The sequence below is a fragment of the Rana temporaria genome, chromosome 1 (assembly GCF_905171775.1).
Source record: "Rana temporaria chromosome 1, aRanTem1.1, whole genome shotgun sequence".
NCBI classification, from domain to species: domain Eukaryota; kingdom Metazoa; phylum Chordata; class Amphibia; order Anura; family Ranidae; genus Rana; species Rana temporaria.
Genome location: NC_053489.1, coordinates 148848195 through 148866492, shown reverse-complemented (window position 1 = coordinate 148866492; position 18298 = coordinate 148848195). Strand labels below are relative to the sequence as shown.

Here is an 18298-nt window from a genome sequence, read left to right as displayed (position 1 = left end):
AAGGCCACATGGAAAAGGTGTTATGGTCAAATGAAACTAAAATGAATTCACCAAACGATATGTCTGGCAGGAATCCAATACAGCTCACCATTCAAATAACACCATGCATACAGTAAAGCATGGAGGTGGTAATCTCTTTAGCAGGGACTCGAGCACTTGTCAGGCTAGAAGGGAAACTGGATGGGGCAAAATACTGTCAAATTCTTGAGGAAAATCTACTGCCCTCTGCTAGAAAGTTGTCAATGGGAAGAAGGTTGACCTTCCAACATGACAATGACGCAAAGCAAACAGCAAAAATTACCACACAGTGGTTGAAGAAGAAAAATCAACATTTCCTTACAAGGCCTAGTTAGAGCTCAGACTTAAACCCCATTGAAAATCTGTGAAATGACATTAAGACTGCAGTCCACAAAAAGGTCACCATCAAATTCAACTGGACTGAACTTAAAGTGGATGTAAATCCACTCTCATCCTTTCTAAACTACTGCCATAGTGGTTATCTGTAAGGATTATGCATGCCTCCTGCATGTATCCTTACCGCTGTCTGATATGAGACCCGAAAAACTGCAGATTCTGTGGGAGGGTTTGTTGCCCAGAGCTCGGTGGGTGGAGTCCTGATGTCAGTAGACTCCCCATCCACCTCTACACTCCCCTTGTCGACATGCATTGTTGCCTGTACATCTCTTAAACTTCTGCTATGATCACTAACATCCAGTCAAAACACAAAAAAGTAACCACATGACATCAGCATGCACAATCATGCTGAGGTGTACAGCAGCTGATCCTGGGAGAGCTGGAGAAGAAAGGAGGAGGGGATCTGAAGAGCACAGAATGCCCTTCTCACACTCGTGCATGAGATATTTAAATCACGGTCACTCACAGCAAGGGGGAAGAACTGACTCCTATTTCTCGGTCTGAGTTTTTATCTTACTGAAAAAAAGATAAGAGGACTGCTCAGAGCTAGATTAACTCTTCCTGGCAAGACTGGGCACAGATGACATGAAATCCTATACTGTACAAGGTGCAATACTTAATTAAAAAATAGACTTTAACTGTCTAGATGTGCAAAGTTAGTAGAGACATATCCCAACATACTAAAGGCTGTATTTAAAGCAAAAAGTGGTTCAACAAAATAAGGACACAAGGGGGTGATCCTTTTTCCAACTCAGTTATTTTGGGTTATAATATTTATAGCGTGTTCATTATCAGTTTGTGACTCCCATTTGGACACTTTTGTTTTTGCAGCAATGTAAATACCATCTATGTAAGATTAATCCTCCACTTCTGCTCATGTCCCCCCCTGGCTCCTGAGATTGACGACACTCATATCCCAGGAGCCAATGGGTGGGCAGACATGATGCCACTTGTAGCATCGCACTGCGCTTTGTATTATATGTGCATGCTCGAGATCGGGAGGTGCATGTTGGGTAGCCAGCAGTGCCATATCACACAAGGAGGAATAATAGGATTTTTATAACAGCTTACCTGTAAAATCCTTTTCTTGAAGTACATCACGGGACACAGAGAAGCATAGTAATTACTATGTGGGTTATAGAGAGTACCTTCAGGTGTGGACACTGGCACGCCCTTAAGGCAAGAAGTTCCCTCCCCTATATAACCCCTCCCATACCGGGAGTACCTCAGTTTTGTAGCAAGCAATAAGTGTCCCAAATACCCCAAAAAAGAGGGGTGGGTGCTCTGTGTCCCGTGATGTACTTCAAGAAAAGGATTTTACAGGTAAGCTGTTATAAAAATCCTATTTTCTTTATCGTACATCACGGGACACAGAGAAGCATAGTAATTACTATGTGGGACGTCCTAAAGCAATGCTATGAGGGGAGGGAGACCCCAAGAAATAAGCCGGGCGCCATCAGACATGAGAAATCAAACTGCAGCCTGCAGCACACTGCGCCCAAAGGCGCTCTCCTCATTCTTTATGTCCAATTGATAAAATTTAGTGAAAGTATGGACAGATGACCATGTCGCGGCCTTGCAGACTTGAGCCATGGAGGCTTGATGATGCACTGCCCAGGAAGTACCCACCGCTCTAGTGGAATGTGCTTTAACCTTAAACGGGGCAACCTTTCCCCTCAAGCCATAGGCTTGAGTAATGACCTGCCAAATCCATTTGGAGATAGTGGACTTCGACGCTGCCTGCCCACATCTGGGACCTTCTGTCAGGATAAACAATGTATCAGTTTTCCGGACCTGAGCAGTAGCCTTAAGATAGATCTTAACTGCTCTTAATACGTCTAGCGTATGCAAAGACTTCTCCCTTGCAGAACTAGGTTCTGAGAAAAAAGACGGGAGAACAAGATCCTGATTCAAATGAAATTTTGAAACAACTTTAGGTAGGAAAGCCGGGTGGGGCCGTAGGACCACTCTATCCTTATGGAATATAAGGTACGGTTCCTTACAAGATAAGGCCGCCAACTCCGAAACCCTCCTAGCGGAGGTTATGGCTACCAAAAAAATCACCTTCCTGGTCAGAAGGACCAAAGGAATATGAGCCAAGGGCTCAAATGGTTGTTTCTGTAAGACAGAAAGGACCAGATTCAGATCCCATGGACACAAGGGAATCTTGACTGGTGGACTAAGCCGGATCACACCTTGCAAAAAGGTTTTGATCAGGGAATGTGTAGCTAGTGGCCTTTGGAAAAAAATCGATAAGGCCGAGATCTGGCCCTTAATGGTGCTTAGGGCCAACTTCATGTCTGCCCCTAACTGCAGAAACTCCAGAATTCTGCCAATGAGATACCTCCGGGGATGCCAACCCCTGGTCTCGCACCAGGCCACATAAGATTTCCAAACTCGGTAATAGATAAGTCTGGATGCCGGTTTTCTGGCATTAATCAAAGTAGATGCCACTGCATTAGAGAGACCCCTTTTCTTTAAGATATGGGACTCAATAGCCAAACCGTCAAATTGAGAGACGGTAAGGAAGGATGGAATATTGGCCCCTGGGACAATAGGTCCGGCCGAAGCGGAAGGGACCACGGTTGCCCCACGGACATCCTTACAATGTCCGCGAACCAGGCCCTTCTGGGCCACGCTGGAGCCACCAGAATCACTGGTCTTACTTCCGACTTTACCCTGCGAAGAAGACGGGGTAATAATTGCAGCGGAGGAAACGCATACATTAGGGAGAACTGGTCCCATGGGAACACCAGTGCATCCGTGCCGTAAGCAAGTGGATCCCTTGTCCGGGACAGAAAGTTGCCCACCCTTGCATTGAACCTCGATGCAAAGAGATCGACATCTGGTGTTCCCCACCTCTGACAAATGCTCTGGAAGATGTCGGGGTGAAGAGTCCATTCCCCCGGAAGCACCTGTTGGCGGCTTAGGTAGTCTGCTTGCCAATTGTCTATTCCCGGAATGAACACTGCAGATATGCATGGGACATATTTCTCTGCCCAGGTCAGGATTCGATTCACCTCTCTTTGGGCTGCACGACTTCTTGTGCCCCCCTGGTGATTTATGTATGCCACGGCAGTGACATTGTCTGATTGAACCCTGACCGGAAGACCCTTCAACCTGTCTGACCAAGCTGACAGGGCTAGATAGACTGCTCGAATTCCAGCAGATTTATGGGTAGAGACCTCTCGGAGGCTGACCATTTCCCCTGGAGAGACAAACCTCCCAGGACTGCACCCCAGCCTAGCAGACTGGCGTCCGTGGTCACAACCTGCCATGTCACGGGAACAAAGGACTTCCCCTTTAGCAGGTTCCGGGGAACCAGCCACCAACAAAGGCTCTGCCGGACTGACCGGGAGAGAGCCATAGGGAGATCCAAGGCTTGAACCTTTTTGTTCTAAGCGGACAGAATGGCATGTTGAAGCTCCCTTGAGTGTTACTGCGCAAATGGAACGGCCTCGAACGAGGCTACCATCTTTCCCAGTAACCTCATACAGAGGCAAATGGGAGGCTGACGCTTTGCTTTGACTAGTTGAACTAGTTCTCTTAAAGCCTCGAACTTCCTTTGGGGCAGGAAGACCCTTTTTAGCTTTGTGTCTATGAGTAGACCCAAATATTGAGAGCCTTTGCACAGGCATTAAGGCTGACTTGTCCAGGTTGAGAACCCAACCCATGGATTCCAGAAATTTTACGGTTCTGTGTACCGCTGAGTTTAGATCGGCCACTGACCGGTCTACCACCAATAGGTCGTCTAGATAGGCTACTATGGATATGCCTTGAGACCTTAGATAGGCTAACAGTGGAGCCAATACTTTCGTGAAAACACGAGGAGCGGTGGGCCAGACCAAAAGGTAAGGCCACGAATTGGAAGTGATTTACCGCGAAGCGAAGCAGCTTCTGATGGTCGAGAAAGATAGGAACGTGCAAGTATGCGTCCTTTATATCGATGGACGCTAGTAGTTCCCCTCCTTGCAGGGAGGCCACCACTGACCTGATCGATTCCATCCGGAATGATTGGACCTTTAGGAACTTGTTTAAGGCCTTGAGGTCCAGGATGGGTCTTACATCCCCGTTTGGTTTGGGGACAGTGAAGAGATTGGAATAAAACCCCAAACCCTGTTCTTCCACTGGCAGTTCTCTGATTACCCCTTGGGATAACAGATGATCTAAGGCCAATGCTAAGGACCTTCTTTTGCCGAGGTCCTTTGGGACGTTCGAGGTTAAGAAGCGCGGTGGAGGAAATTCGCTCAACTCCAGCTTGTAGCCCCCGGAGACCGTAGAGAGGACCCACCTGTCTTGGATCCTGTCCAGCCAAGCCTCCGCAAACAGCTAAAGCCTTCCCCCCACCCGGCTGAGTGGGGGAGAACCTTCATAATGCTGACTTAGATGCTGGCTTGGCCTGTGGCTTACGGTTCCAAGGCTTTTTGGAAGCCTGAGGCTGGCCCTGTGGCTTTCCACCTGCATTGAATCGTCCAGGAGGCCGTCGGAACTGCCTGGTACCGGAAGTACTAGGGATAGGAGAGGAGGATCTCTTAGAGGGGGAACCCCTAAACCTTTTCTTTACTGGCAACAGTGTACTTTTGCCACTGGAAATTTTCTGAATATAAGCATCCAGATCTTCCCCAAATGCTCTCCATGAAAGGGAAACCCCGCCAGTAATTTTTTACACGGGGCTTCAGCAGACCAGTTCTTCAGCCAGAGTAACCTGCGCATATGAACTAGCGAGAGAGTGAGACGTGAGGACTTCTGAATGGAGTCCTTAATAGCATCTATGGCAAAACATAATGCTCTGGGAAATTCAGCCAAATTCTGGGCCTGTTGTGCCGGCAATTCCTTTAAGACCCCCTTAAACTGGTCTTTCAAGGCCTGGCAAATCCCAATAGCCGCAATTGCAGGCTGGGTTATTCCTCTCGCCGAAGCAAAAGAGGTTTTTAATAAAGTCTCTAATCTCTTGTCTGTCGGATCTTTGAATACCAGAACGTTGTCTACTGGACAGGTCAAAGATTTGTTTACGCAGGACACAGCTGCGTCAACCTTGGGGATGCCCCATTTTTTAGTGAATTGTTCCTCCATGGGGTATAAAACCGAAAACTTCTTAGGAGGAAGAAAATATCTATCTGGATGTTCCCAATCCTTGTAGATAAGCCCTTCCAGCAGGGGGTGAACCGGGAAGGAATAATTAGCTTGAGGAGCTTTTAAGGAGCCTAAAGATGAGACTGCACTTGAAGCTGGCTCTGAAAGTGGCAACTTGAAGGCCGAACGGACCATCTCAGTGAGGGACTGGACCAACAATTTTTCGGATTGCGACGCCGAAAAGGGTTCTCCCAAAGTGGAATCCTCAGAGTCCACTACTTCCAACTGACCTTCTGCCAGATCTCCAGAGGGTAAATCAACCTCTTCTGAGGATACATGCCCCAAATCGAGGGACTCCTTGTGCGTTTTTCCCTTGAGAGAGAGGATGCAATCAAGGTCGCTAATCTCTGCTCCAGACACCCCATAGCTGAGGCCAGAGCCTCCTGTGTCACAAAAACTGGAGCAGGTGGGACAAGGGCAGAACAGGCATCTGACAGCCCTGATGGTTCACCCTGGGCCTCCTTCAATTTATCAGGAGAGGAAGCAGCCACAGGAGCATGCCCGAGATCCTCTGAGCCAGATGGCGATCCCTTTGCTTTTTTGCTTCTAGTCCCTGAGCCTTTAGCCATGATAAAGCTAAGGTACTCACAATAGTTGCAACTACTTGCGAACCTATAGACCAGCACTGACGCTGCTATTTGATGGTTGGCAAGGTGCAGAGCCCACAATGCGCCTTAAGCAGATGTCACTGTCCACCACCAGTACCAAATACTGAAAGTATGTGCACAAGATCTCTGTGTCCACCGTCAGCCAGAACCAGTTAGGTGGACTGGAGCATATAAGGACTAGGTGTAATCACCTGACCTGCTCTGTCCTGTAATCTCAAGTCTCATAGAGCCCGTGCGCACATGTCGTCACACGCATCTCACGGATCACGCCGCGCACATTCGTGCGCACCGAAGCAGCGTACAAAAAAGTTCATTTGCGCGTGCACGCCTAAGACACATAAATGTCGCACGCATGACGCTACGTGCTCATGCATGAGGATGGAACACCGCAGCTCCATGTGAGGACCAGGTAAGCCAAGTGAAGCCAAACATTTTGGACAACTTTTTCTGCTTTTAACCTGCACAGGAGGGGCTAACTACCTGACTAGAGATACCCCTCCTCCCCACCACACACAGGACCATATCGGAGAAGCACAGACAGATAGCTTAGGCAAACATAATGGCTCAAATAAAGGAAGGTTACTCCTAGGACCAAGTCCTGAAGCACCTTCACTTACCTGATCCAACGCTGCAGGACTCTGCATAAACAGACAGTCCAATCTTCACCCATCATGGAGAGCAGCATCTATAGACCTTCAGGGACCGGGGTCCATGGACAGGAACACCACACCCCTGGACCCATATCGCACCCTGTCAGTAGACTTTTGGTATTAGGAAATTGACCAAAGTACTGAATAACCAGGATCCAGCTCTCAAAGAGAAGCATTACAGGCCAAACCCCGTTCTTCTTAACCGGGGCCTGGGTACCGTCCACTTTGGCTCAGAAGCACTTTGGACGGATCCGGATTTCATGGAGGCTTTTTACATCCAATATGGATCCCTCCAGTGGAGCTCCTTGGAGCACATGTTCACTCGTGACCAACACCTTAGACACTGGCAAAAAACTGAGGTACTCCCGGTATGGGAGGGGTTATATAGGGGAGGGAACTTCTTGCCTTAAGGGCGTGCCAGTGTCCACACCTGAAGGTACTCTCTATAACCCACATAGTAATTACTATGCTTCTCTGTGTCCCGTGATGTACGATAAAGAAATATGGGCTTCAGATGCCCACACTAAAGATGAAAGCACGCTCACTGGGGACTACAAAGTGAGTTTATTTGAAAAGATCATGATTTATAATACCTACATTTTATACACATTCCATTATGAATAGCATTAGGTGCGATCATTATGGGGGATTATTAAAAAAAAAAAAAAAAAACAAGCTGGAACTCTGCTTTAGGTAAGGCTCATGGTCCTTCATGTCTAGATGAATAGGGTGCTTTCATCCCTTCCAGTGTCTAAATTGATCAGCATGGGATAGATGGAGAGAAAATGTATACTGTACTACAGGAGATTGGAATAATGCAAACCCGTTGCTTTGTTCTGCATGAGCAAAGCACATGTTTGCTTTAAGGATAAAAACACAGCATAAAAAATATCAGCTTTGCTTTAGCAGTCTCGATGTTTTAAACAAAAGTAGGGTGACACTACGCTATGTCCATTGCCTAATGTTTTTGTTCAGTCTTAAACGTAATTGCTTAACGGTATTCAGCTAACTGTAGGTTCCAATTCCCGTTCATCTTCTTGACAACTCAATTAGTGTGCCAAACTTTCAAGAGATTCATGTCTTGGACATAGCTTCAAGGTCAGCTCACGCTAATTTCTGAATTAAGATATTGTTTAATTCATTACCTTTTGGGGATTTTGTTTTCCCAAAACAATATCCATAAAGTCTTGATCAGAAAGGGTAAATGTGGTATCAGCTCGGCCACGGACATTACCACGATAGACTTCTCCAGCTCCATTCTTCAGGTCAATAGCTTTTTGGGGAAAAATAGAAGTTTGGAATTATTATATGAAACAGAACAGCATATCCATTCTCCACTGTATATCATCTAAAACAGTTAATTTGCATGTGCCTTCTGATCTTACACGGAGTCCAGTGTCTTATCATGATGGCATTAATAGCTTTTGGAGTACTGTTAGACTGAATTATGGTAACCTCCCAACGGCCCCTACAAAATTTCTGCTGGTAGGGTCCCTGAGAGCTGAGCTTCCTTAACGACAATGGCTTTTAGACACTCGGGTCAGATAGAAGTGATGAGCTTAGATGGTTCAGGGAGGGAATTGCATAGAACTATTCGATCCAAGTCATTTTCAATAAACCTAATAGCACAGGCAAATTATGTACTACTTTACACAGAACACTGACAGAATTCAATGAGAAAGACCTACTCAATTTTTATTCTGGTAACAACCATTAAAGATTCCCTTCGGAATAGTTTTCAGGACAAACAGAGAGAGTGTAAATCAGCCCAGTAGCAACATAGACAGCAATTAAAATCTGACAGAGGCCCTAACGCTTCCCCATTCAATTCAAGAATACAAAGAAAAATATAAGCTTTGTCTAGAGATACACTTGAAATATAGGTAGATACATGCCAAAAGGTTTCATCAAGAATAATGTACATCTCTTTTGCACTTGTGCGAGATCCACAGTACAATTACCTGCTGTTCTGGGGACAGCACCCTGTGCATATTCACATTTTCATGTATAATAAATGTACATTAGGGCATATATATATATATATATATAAATAAATAAATAAATAAATAAATAAAAAGGTCCCCTATTGACAAAGCAGCCAATCACAGAAGAATCAAAAAATGAACCAGGGCCGATTGTCAATGAAAAAGTGCAAGAGTAATACTCTACTAGGTTTGATAAGCTTCGAGTTCAGGAGCTAGCTCCATAGGTTAAAGTCTGGGGCCACAGTGGAACATTTATTTTCTTTTGGACAAGTTCCAATGCCAGAATTGAGCAGGAACTGAGTTGCTTGCCCAAGAATAGGGATAGGGCCAACTTCTGAAGCTGGCGTTGCACGTTTTGTCTGTTACAGTATGTCACACAAGTCTTTAATTTAAAATAACAAATGTTAGTGAAGAATAAGTCTTGAAGTAGCAAAACAAGTTTAAAGGAAATATCTGATTAGATGAAAAACATATTTCCATCATATACCTTTTTCCCCTACATCCTTTACGCTTCCCTGGCCCTCTCTCCTTTCATGTTCACCATCTTGGATGATAGTGGCACACTTCTAGCCTACTCCAGACGTGACACGGTTCCTGTGGATTGCCTTTGACACACTGTGCCAGCAGCATCTCTCATGTTTTTGGGAGGAAAAATGTATTATATTGTGTTAATTATCATATTTTATATGAATTTTGTTATTCGATTGATGTTTGTATTTTGGTGTGTTTTTATATGTATGCTAGTTTGGTATGCCATGCATGGTGGTGGATCCCTCCATTACTGTAGGTTTTTTTTTTTTGTTCCAACCCCTTGGTGTTCCGGGTGTGTCTCCATCACAATGTTCAGATTTCGTTCATATGCCTTTGTTTCCGTATGGACGCCCAAGGGTGACCACTGATCCAGCTTATAATTAAGCAGAGACTGGTGTCTGCCCACCCGGAGGGGTCCCTATTTTGTGACGTTGTGGGGATTTAGGTTTGTCCTATTATAAGTCATCTACACCCATTGATGACTTGTCATCAGTGTGGTGTCAGCACAGAATGTCGATCTGTGCAATAGGGCATGCGAACAGGAAGTGGCATCACTTCCTGTTTTCCATGATTCAGTCCACATCTCAGGCCCCTCCTCATCTGTGAGGCTTCAGCTCTGTGTGACGTCACACGCCATGTTTTGGCGCCTCGGGGGGGCCATTTAAACCCCACACGGCGTCAGCCATGTGGGGAGAGTCAAAGGAGCTCATGTTCGACCGGGATCCACACAACAGGTAGATATTGCCAAATTCAAACGGCTATTGGCAGCATTATGATTGTAAAGGGACTTACTAATAGACTTCCTGCCTGTGTCATTTTCAGGTTGTTTTACTAGCAGTCGGTGCCATTCACTTTTGAGGTGGACAGTAGTCCCCCCAGGGCCCCCCCCCCTATTTTGGAAAGGCACCATCGATAGCCTCAGGAGGGGCATAGGCACAAATCATTGAGGATTCATCTCTGGGTGAGGATGTGCCTTTAACCCTTTATAGTGTCAATTGGATGATTTTACTGTGCTATTTTTAAAAGGGGATATATATTGTGACGGACCCATCCGTATACTGGACATATTGTGTTCGTCTGCTTTGCCGTTTTACATGAAGTCGCCCATTCGTATGTCGACCACGAGGCGATCGGACTATGCGGATGGGATCTGGGCGCTATTCCCCAATAATATGCCCTCAGTTCCAGGCTATCTGGGGATACGTTATATGAATATAAAATGTTCGGCAGTTATAAAGTTATAGATTTTAATGTCTGTTATTTCAGTCTCCCATCTGGTCCCCTAGGGGAGTGTCCACCAGGTGGGAGACCTGCATAAATACGGGCGGGTAGCCCACAGTAAATGAGTTTGTGTTTTACCCTCATAATGGAGCTTGGTCTCGTTACTGGAGGGGATTGGGTTACTGGCCACTAAGGACGGTGTATGGAGAGAGTTGCCGGTTGGAACCTATTGCACTTCGGCGGTTAGCGGCGGTTCGTGTACTTTGGAGCTCGGGAAGAGAGGTACCGCTACATATATATTTTTTCTTTGTAATTAGATATCTCTGGACAGAGTAGAACAGAGCAGAATAAATGTAATTTATTACATTTTGTGGCCGGTTGGAGCTCCTTTTGGATGGATAATTGAATAATCAGAGGAAGGTGGGTACAGCTCTTTCATTTAGGTATGCCTGTCTAGGGGTTGCGCAAACCTCCCTCTGCTGTGTTTTCTTTATCATCAATCATTGAATGTATTGTTACAGGCATTTCAAGAGGTTTCTCAATAGTATGGATGTTTCTCATCCCCCCTTACGGGAACTTTTGGCAATTTTTGAATGGAACTGAATGATGTGCATACACAGAAACCTAGAGGGGATTGGTTCCGTTGTAGTGACCTCCGTATCTCCATGAGGTAGGGAGCTCATGAGGAAGATTGTATTTGATCTATAGCTTCCCCTTTTTTCCCCCTTCTCTCACATTTGTTGGGTGATTACACATGCATGCCTCACCAATATTTGTAATGTATAGCTTTGTTGCAAAACAATATGTATATTTATGTGCATTTTTTCTTCTTTTTTACATCTAAAGCTGGACTTCTTATGAAAAATTATTTAAAATATTTCTCCGCATCCAGTCCTGATGCATCTTTACAGGCAAAAGTGTTGAACAAAAATGGACGCTATTGTCAACTGTATACAATCTATCACTGTTACATGTTCGGTATTAGATGTGTGCCTGTAACGGTCAATGATTAGTATTCATCAGTTTTTTTTATTGCTGTTATTAAAAAAATATTTTCTATTTTTTTTTTTTTATAAATTATGTTGTATTGACTATTATCTCTAGCATCTTGAAAATACCATATCATGTTCTTTCAAGTATTATTTAAATGCATTTTCTTTCTTGCATCTATAATGGATTACACACCTTCAATGTGCAGATATGCCATTTCCACATTCTATCCTCCTAATTACCCTTTACATGCCTGTCACATCTAAAAATAGGGTAATATGAAAAAACATGTTTTGGTGACAACTGCCTAAGAGAACTTTGGAAAAACATCATCACTTACTTTTGCATCTCCAAAATAGGAATAAAGAGAAGTTTCCCCAACATGATGTCACTCATGCATATGCGCGGGAGTTCATTTATCTCAGCAGATGCTGAAAATGCACACTGAGCGGTGGTCAGTGTACAGTGCAGATAGGTAGATAAAAAACATTAGTGCATGCATTAAAAACCCACCTGTTTGCATTTTTTTAAAACTAAAGTTCCACTTTAAACATTGTTGTTTAGAAGATACTACTCATAATGCTTGCATATACGAAACAGAAGTTCATAAAAAAAAAATTCAGAACAGCAGGCAGCACAGTGGGTACTGTGAATTCTCACCAGCAACACCATCTGCATGTTTGCACATTCCCACCTCCATTTCTCTAGGTTAATATGGGTTTTCTAAACTTGCTTAGTTTTACACAATCCAAGCATATACTGTTACTTAAGTTTCTATCAAACATTGTGTGTACACTTGTATGACTATTGCAGGAAAATAAGACTGACAGCACATTTCAAAGCAGGGAATAATGTGAAGAAAATCAATGCCATCAGTGCGTCTCTGCCAAGTATGCTGGCTCTACATGCATGAATAAAATAATAAGAAAATATACTTAATACAACCCCAATTCCCAAAAAAATTGGGGATGCTGCGTAAAATCTAAATAAAGACAGAATGCATTGATTTGCAGGTCTCATAACAATTGAAAAGAGAGAACATATCAAATGTTTAAAGTGACAATATGTACCATTTTAAGTAAAATAGCTGGGAGAGGTCAACAAAAAGCTGGCAAAGTAAGTGGTTCTAACAAGGAAGAGCTGGAAGAACATTTTGCAATTAGGTTAACTGGCAACAGGATTAGTTATAAAAAGTGCATCTTAGATAATGGGCAGAGGTTCGCCAATTTGTGAAAAGCTGCGTCTAAAAGTTGTCGAACAATTTTAAAATAATAAATGAAATGGGTGAATTGACCCTACACCTGCGCAAAAATATGTGCTGAAAAAAATAAAAAATCAATGTGGTGTCACATTTTGCTGACCGCTCTGCAGGCAGGTAATACAGACACACATGTCCCTAGGAAAACAAGGTCTGAATTTTAACACAGAGAGCTTCCAAGCCCACAAAGCACAGGAACCTAGGAGCATTGCCAGCGATGGGTTGCCCAAGCCATTTTTCTCTTCAAGTGGAAACGCACAAATATGCTGTTTTTGACTACCCGTAATGGGGATCAATATGCTCTGGTGAGTAGGATGCACCAGAATGTTGGTGAAGAGGAGATATACAAGTCATATATTTGGTCACAAAGGCGTTTAAAGGCAACGGAATGTTCATGGGACTTCACTTTATGTTTATTTTGGAGTTCTTTGGACTTATTAAGCACTTTAATCCAGTTGTCACATAATTGACATTGTTTTATTGATCTATATGCTCATTTTGAGAGCGGGGTTTCTTTTTGGTTTGTTTTAATTTCAGAATAATGTTTCTCAACGTAAAATTGCAGACAATTCAAATATAGAATCATTAACAGTATATAACATCAAAAGATTCAGAGAATATGGAGAATATATGTGCGTAAGAGACGAGGCCGAAACACAATACTGGATGCCTGGGATTTTCTGACATTCAGATGGGACTGCATTAAAACAGGCACGATTCTATGATGGTAATCACTGCATGGACTCAGGAATACTTCCAAAAATCTCTATTGAATACAATTCCTCGTGCAATCCAAAAATACAAGGTAAAGCTCTATCATGCAAAGAAGAAAGCATATCTGAAAAGGCTTCAGAAAAATGCCACCGTGTTCTCTGGGCCAAAGATTATTAAAACATTTTTTGTTTTTTTTGCAAAGTGAAAAACTGTTCTGTGGTCAGAGGAATCAAAATTTGACAATCTTTTTGGCAACCATCTGCAACATGTCCTGCAGACCAAAGAGGAAAAGGACCTTGTTTGGCTTGTTATCTGCACTCAAAAGCCTGCATCTCTGCTGGTATGGGGGTTCATTAGTGTGTATGGAGTGGGAAGCTTGTACATCTGGAAGGGCACCATCAATGCTGAAAGATATATCCAGGTTTTAGAGCAGCATATGTTCCATTTAGACGACGTCTCTTTCACAGATGGCCTCACATATTTCAGCAGAACAATGCCAAACCACATACTGCAAGGTGCTCAACCTTTCGAAAAGGGCCACTTATGTGATTTAGTAACCAATTAACCAATTGTGGGCCACAATGAAATTAAATGGTTCAGAATTTTAAATACATAATACATAGTTAGTCAGGTTGAAAAAAGACACAAGTCAATCCAGTTCAACGATAACAAAAATAAAATAATAATAATAATAATCATACAATCCCATATACCCAATTCTATACCCACAGTTGATCCAGAGGAAGGTGAAAAACCCCAGCAGAGTACGATCCAATTTGCTACAACAGGGGAAAAAAAATTCTTCCTGATCCCCCGAGAGGCAATCAGATATTCCCTGGATCAACTTTACCTGTAAATGTTAGTACCCAGTTATATTATGTACATTTAGGAAAGTATCCAGGCCTTTCTTAAAGCAATCTATTGAGCTGCCCAGAACCACCTCAGCAGGGAGTCTATTGGACATTTTCACAGCTCTTACTGTGAAGAAACCTTTCCGTATTTGGAGGTGAAATCTCTTTTGCTCTAGACTTAAAGAGTCCCCCCTTGTACTTTGTGTTGACCGTAAAGTGAATAGCTCAACACCATGTTCACTATACAGACCCCTTATATATTTGTACATGTTGATCATATCCCACCTTAATCTCCTCTTCTCAAGAGAGAATAAATTCAGTTCCTCTAATCTTTCCTGATAGCTGAGCTACTCCATGCCTCTTATCAGTTTGGTTGCCCTTCTCTGCACTTTTCATTCCCCAAAATCCCTTTTAAGAACTGGGGCCCAAAACTGAACTGCATATTCCAGATGAGGTCTTACTAATAATTTGTACAGGGACAAAATGATATCTCTCTCTCTGGAGTCCATACCTCTCTTAATACAAGAAAGGACTTTGCTTGCTTTGGAAACCGCAGCTTGGCATTGCATGCCATTATTGAGCTTATGATCTACCAAAACCCCCAGATCCTTCTCCACTACATATTCCTCCAGTTGTACTCCCCCTAGTATGTATGATGCATGCATATTCTTAGCCCCCAAGTGCATAACTTTACATTTATCAACATTAAACCTCCTCTGCCACTTAGTCGCCCAATTAGACAGAGCATTGAGGTCGGCTTGTAAATTGCATAGCTTGGTGTCATCTGCAAAGACAGAAATTTTACTTTTGATCCCAGACCCAATATCATTTATAAAATATATTAAAAAGTAAGGGTCCCAACACTGAACCTTGGGGTACACCACTAATAACCTTAGACCATTTAGAGTAACAATCATTAACCACTACTCTCTGAATTCTGTCTTTTAGCCAGTTTTCTATCCATTTACAAACTGATATTTCCAATCCTGTAGACTTTACCTTACACATGAGTCATGTGTGCGGAACTGTATCAAATGCTTTTGAAAAATCCAAGTATATCACTTCCACCGCCACCCCTCTGTCCAAGGTTTTACTTACGTCTTCATAAAAAGAAATCAGGTTTGTCTGACAATTTCTGGTCTTTCATGAATCCATGCTGTCTGTTGCTTAAAATATTTTTTTCCCAGCAAGAACTCATCTATGTGGTCATTTTTTTAAACGTTCCAGTATCTTCCCAACTATAGAAATTAAACCAACAGATCTATAGTTACTTGGTAACTTTTTAAATATAGGCACCGCATTGGCCCTGCGCCAATCCAGTGGTACTATTTCTGTCATTAATAAATCCCTAAAAATTTGATACAATGGCTTTGAAATTACAGAGCTCAATTCTTTTAGGATCCGTGGGTGGATGCCATCAGGCCCAGGTGCTTTATCCACCTTTATTCTGTATAAATATTTCTGGACCATATCACTTTTGAGCCATTGTGGATCATTTGGAACATGAGCTCCCCCATGCTCCTTTGTATACACAGAGCTGAAGAAAGTATTTAAATTAGAGTTCTTTGTCCCCAGTCACCCACTCTAGATTATTTTGTAAAGGGCTACATGCTCAGACTTCACCTTTTTACTATTAATATATTTGAAGATTTTTTGGGGGTTTGTCTTCTTTTGCAATCTGTCGTTCGGTTTGAGTTTTTGCATCCTTGATTTCCTTTTTACATATTCTGTTATATTCTTTGTAACATTTAAACACTAGTGTTCTTTCATTTTTATATTTTTTTAAAGGCTCTTTTCTTATAGTTTATAGCTTTTTTAACTTTGGCTGTGAGCCACATAGGTTTTATGTTTAGCCTTTTAAACTTATTGCCCATGGGAATATACTTTGCAGTGAGTTCACAGTCTTTTTGAGGAATTCCCATTTCTGTTCTGTGCCCATTGATGCCAATATTCTCTCCCAGTCTAAGTCCTGGAGAGCAGCCCTCATACTTGGGAAAATTTGCTCTATTAAAATTAACTGTTTTTATTTTCCCGTATGTGATTTTTGCTTCCAGCTAACATCACATGAAATAAATATTTTATTTTAAATAGCATAATGAATATTAAAAAAAAAAATCAGGGTAATCATTTTCAATGGGACCATCCCAATTGGATGTTTACCAATTCTTTCATCACAATCACAAAAGGAAACAAATAGACAGGCGGACCCGATCAGACCGATTCTGTGAAAGGGGCCTAAGGCTGCTTTCACACCGATGCCCTGCAGTTTATCCAACACCACAGGTGCAGCACAGTGCAGGTTAGTTTCACTTTGCCATAGACTTCTATTTCTTGCAGATGTGGAGCACTTTTTGAAAGTTACCAAAACAGGTGCAGCACAGTGCAGGTTAGTTTCACTTTGCCATAGACTTCTATTTCTTGCAGATGTGGAGCACTTTTTGAAAGTTACCAAAACTCCTGCATTCAGGCGTTTTGGTGTGCTTTCAGAAGGCGCACCGAACCCGCAGGATATTTAAGAATTATATTGCTCAGTGCAGCTAATCAACATGAAACTCTGGCAATGGCTCCATCCACTCTGAGGCTCTGGGATGGTGGGTTGGCAACCAACGATCTGGGCTTTCCAACCAGCCATCCCAAAGCAGGTGGTTGCAGGCCACATCAGAGGGCTCTGCAAGCCACATGTTGAGCACCCATGGGCATACTGCATCTAAACAACAGCATGGCTTTGTAGAAGAGGCCAGGTGCTTAATTGACCTGCTTACAGTTCAGACCTTTCATCAGTTGAAATTATTTGGCACATCTTGAAACGAAAACCAAGACAAAGATGACTCTGGACTGTTGAGCAGTTTGAATCCTACGTTGTAGATCAGCCAACAACAAGACATTTCTCCTTTGCCAAACCTCCAGCAACTGGTCTCCTCAGTCCCTAGACGTTACATAGTGTTAAAAGAAGAGGGGATGGTACACCGTGGGCCCTGTCCCAACGTTTTGGGAATTGGGATTGTACTTTGGCAGCTTTTTGCTGCACTGTCCCAACTTTGAGACATGTTGCTGCTATCAATTTCAAAATGTATTTTTTCTTTATATAAAAAATTGTACATTTGATAGGTTTTCCATTTTTTGTTGTGAATAAAATATAGGTTTTGGAGGTTTGCAAATGATTGCATTCTGTTTTTATGTAGATTTTACACAGCGTTCCAACTTTTTGGGAATTGGGTTTGTAAAAAGGTAGAGAGGATCTTTTCTAAACTATACAAGGCTTGTAGGAAACTCATGTTCACACACAGTTTGTCTCTGCAAACCTGTCATAACTTTTTACACAAAGCAGAAGTATACATAATATACAGAAAAACTGCTTCTACTGTACAATTTAATTTTATATTTCTTGATCCCAAAAGCTCTGTAGTTTTTTATCTGAAGTTTTCTCTGTCGCAGTTCATTTAAAAAGTTCTCCACCTCTAAACACATACTGTAATGGAATGAAATGACAGCAACAGGCATAGAATGTGGAGTCCGTGACAAATAAATCATGCTACACAAAGCAAACACTGGCATGTTGATGTGATACAAGATATCATCGTAGTGCAAAGTCAAAGAACAAGGGTGATGCTTGAGATGCTGAATTACTATGCCAGCTCTAAGCATTGTTCTGTCTGTTAAAGCACGGAAACTTGCTGCTATTATCAGAATTCTGCAAATGACAATTTCTGTCAACACTTCTGCACAAACTTCACAACATATTTTGCCATGTTTTCACTGCTGTTTATGCTGCCTGGGGATTTAACCAAACCATTGGTTTACTGTCTGTTAACCAAAAATGCTTTGACAGACCCAGGATTTCAACATATTAATGACGCCAGAAATTCTGGATAGTAAATATTGGCTTTGACCTTAGATGGTCACCTTGGATGTGGTGTGGAGCTCTGGTCTTTTATGTACAAAG

General features: G+C 42.7%; 1 protein-coding gene across 2 annotated transcripts in view; it reads right to left on the bottom strand.

The window, feature by feature from the left end:
• The window catches only part of HSD17B4 (hydroxysteroid 17-beta dehydrogenase 4), a 427477-nt gene that overhangs the window by 6498 nt on the left and 402681 nt on the right, over positions 1–18298 (bottom strand). For both annotated transcript variants that reach the window (XM_040344026.1, XM_040344036.1), the window contains exon 23: positions 7951–8078. In XM_040344026.1, the coding sequence (XP_040199960.1) occupies positions 7951–8078 (128 nt within the window). The remainder of the gene's footprint in view (positions 1–7950; positions 8079–18298) is intronic.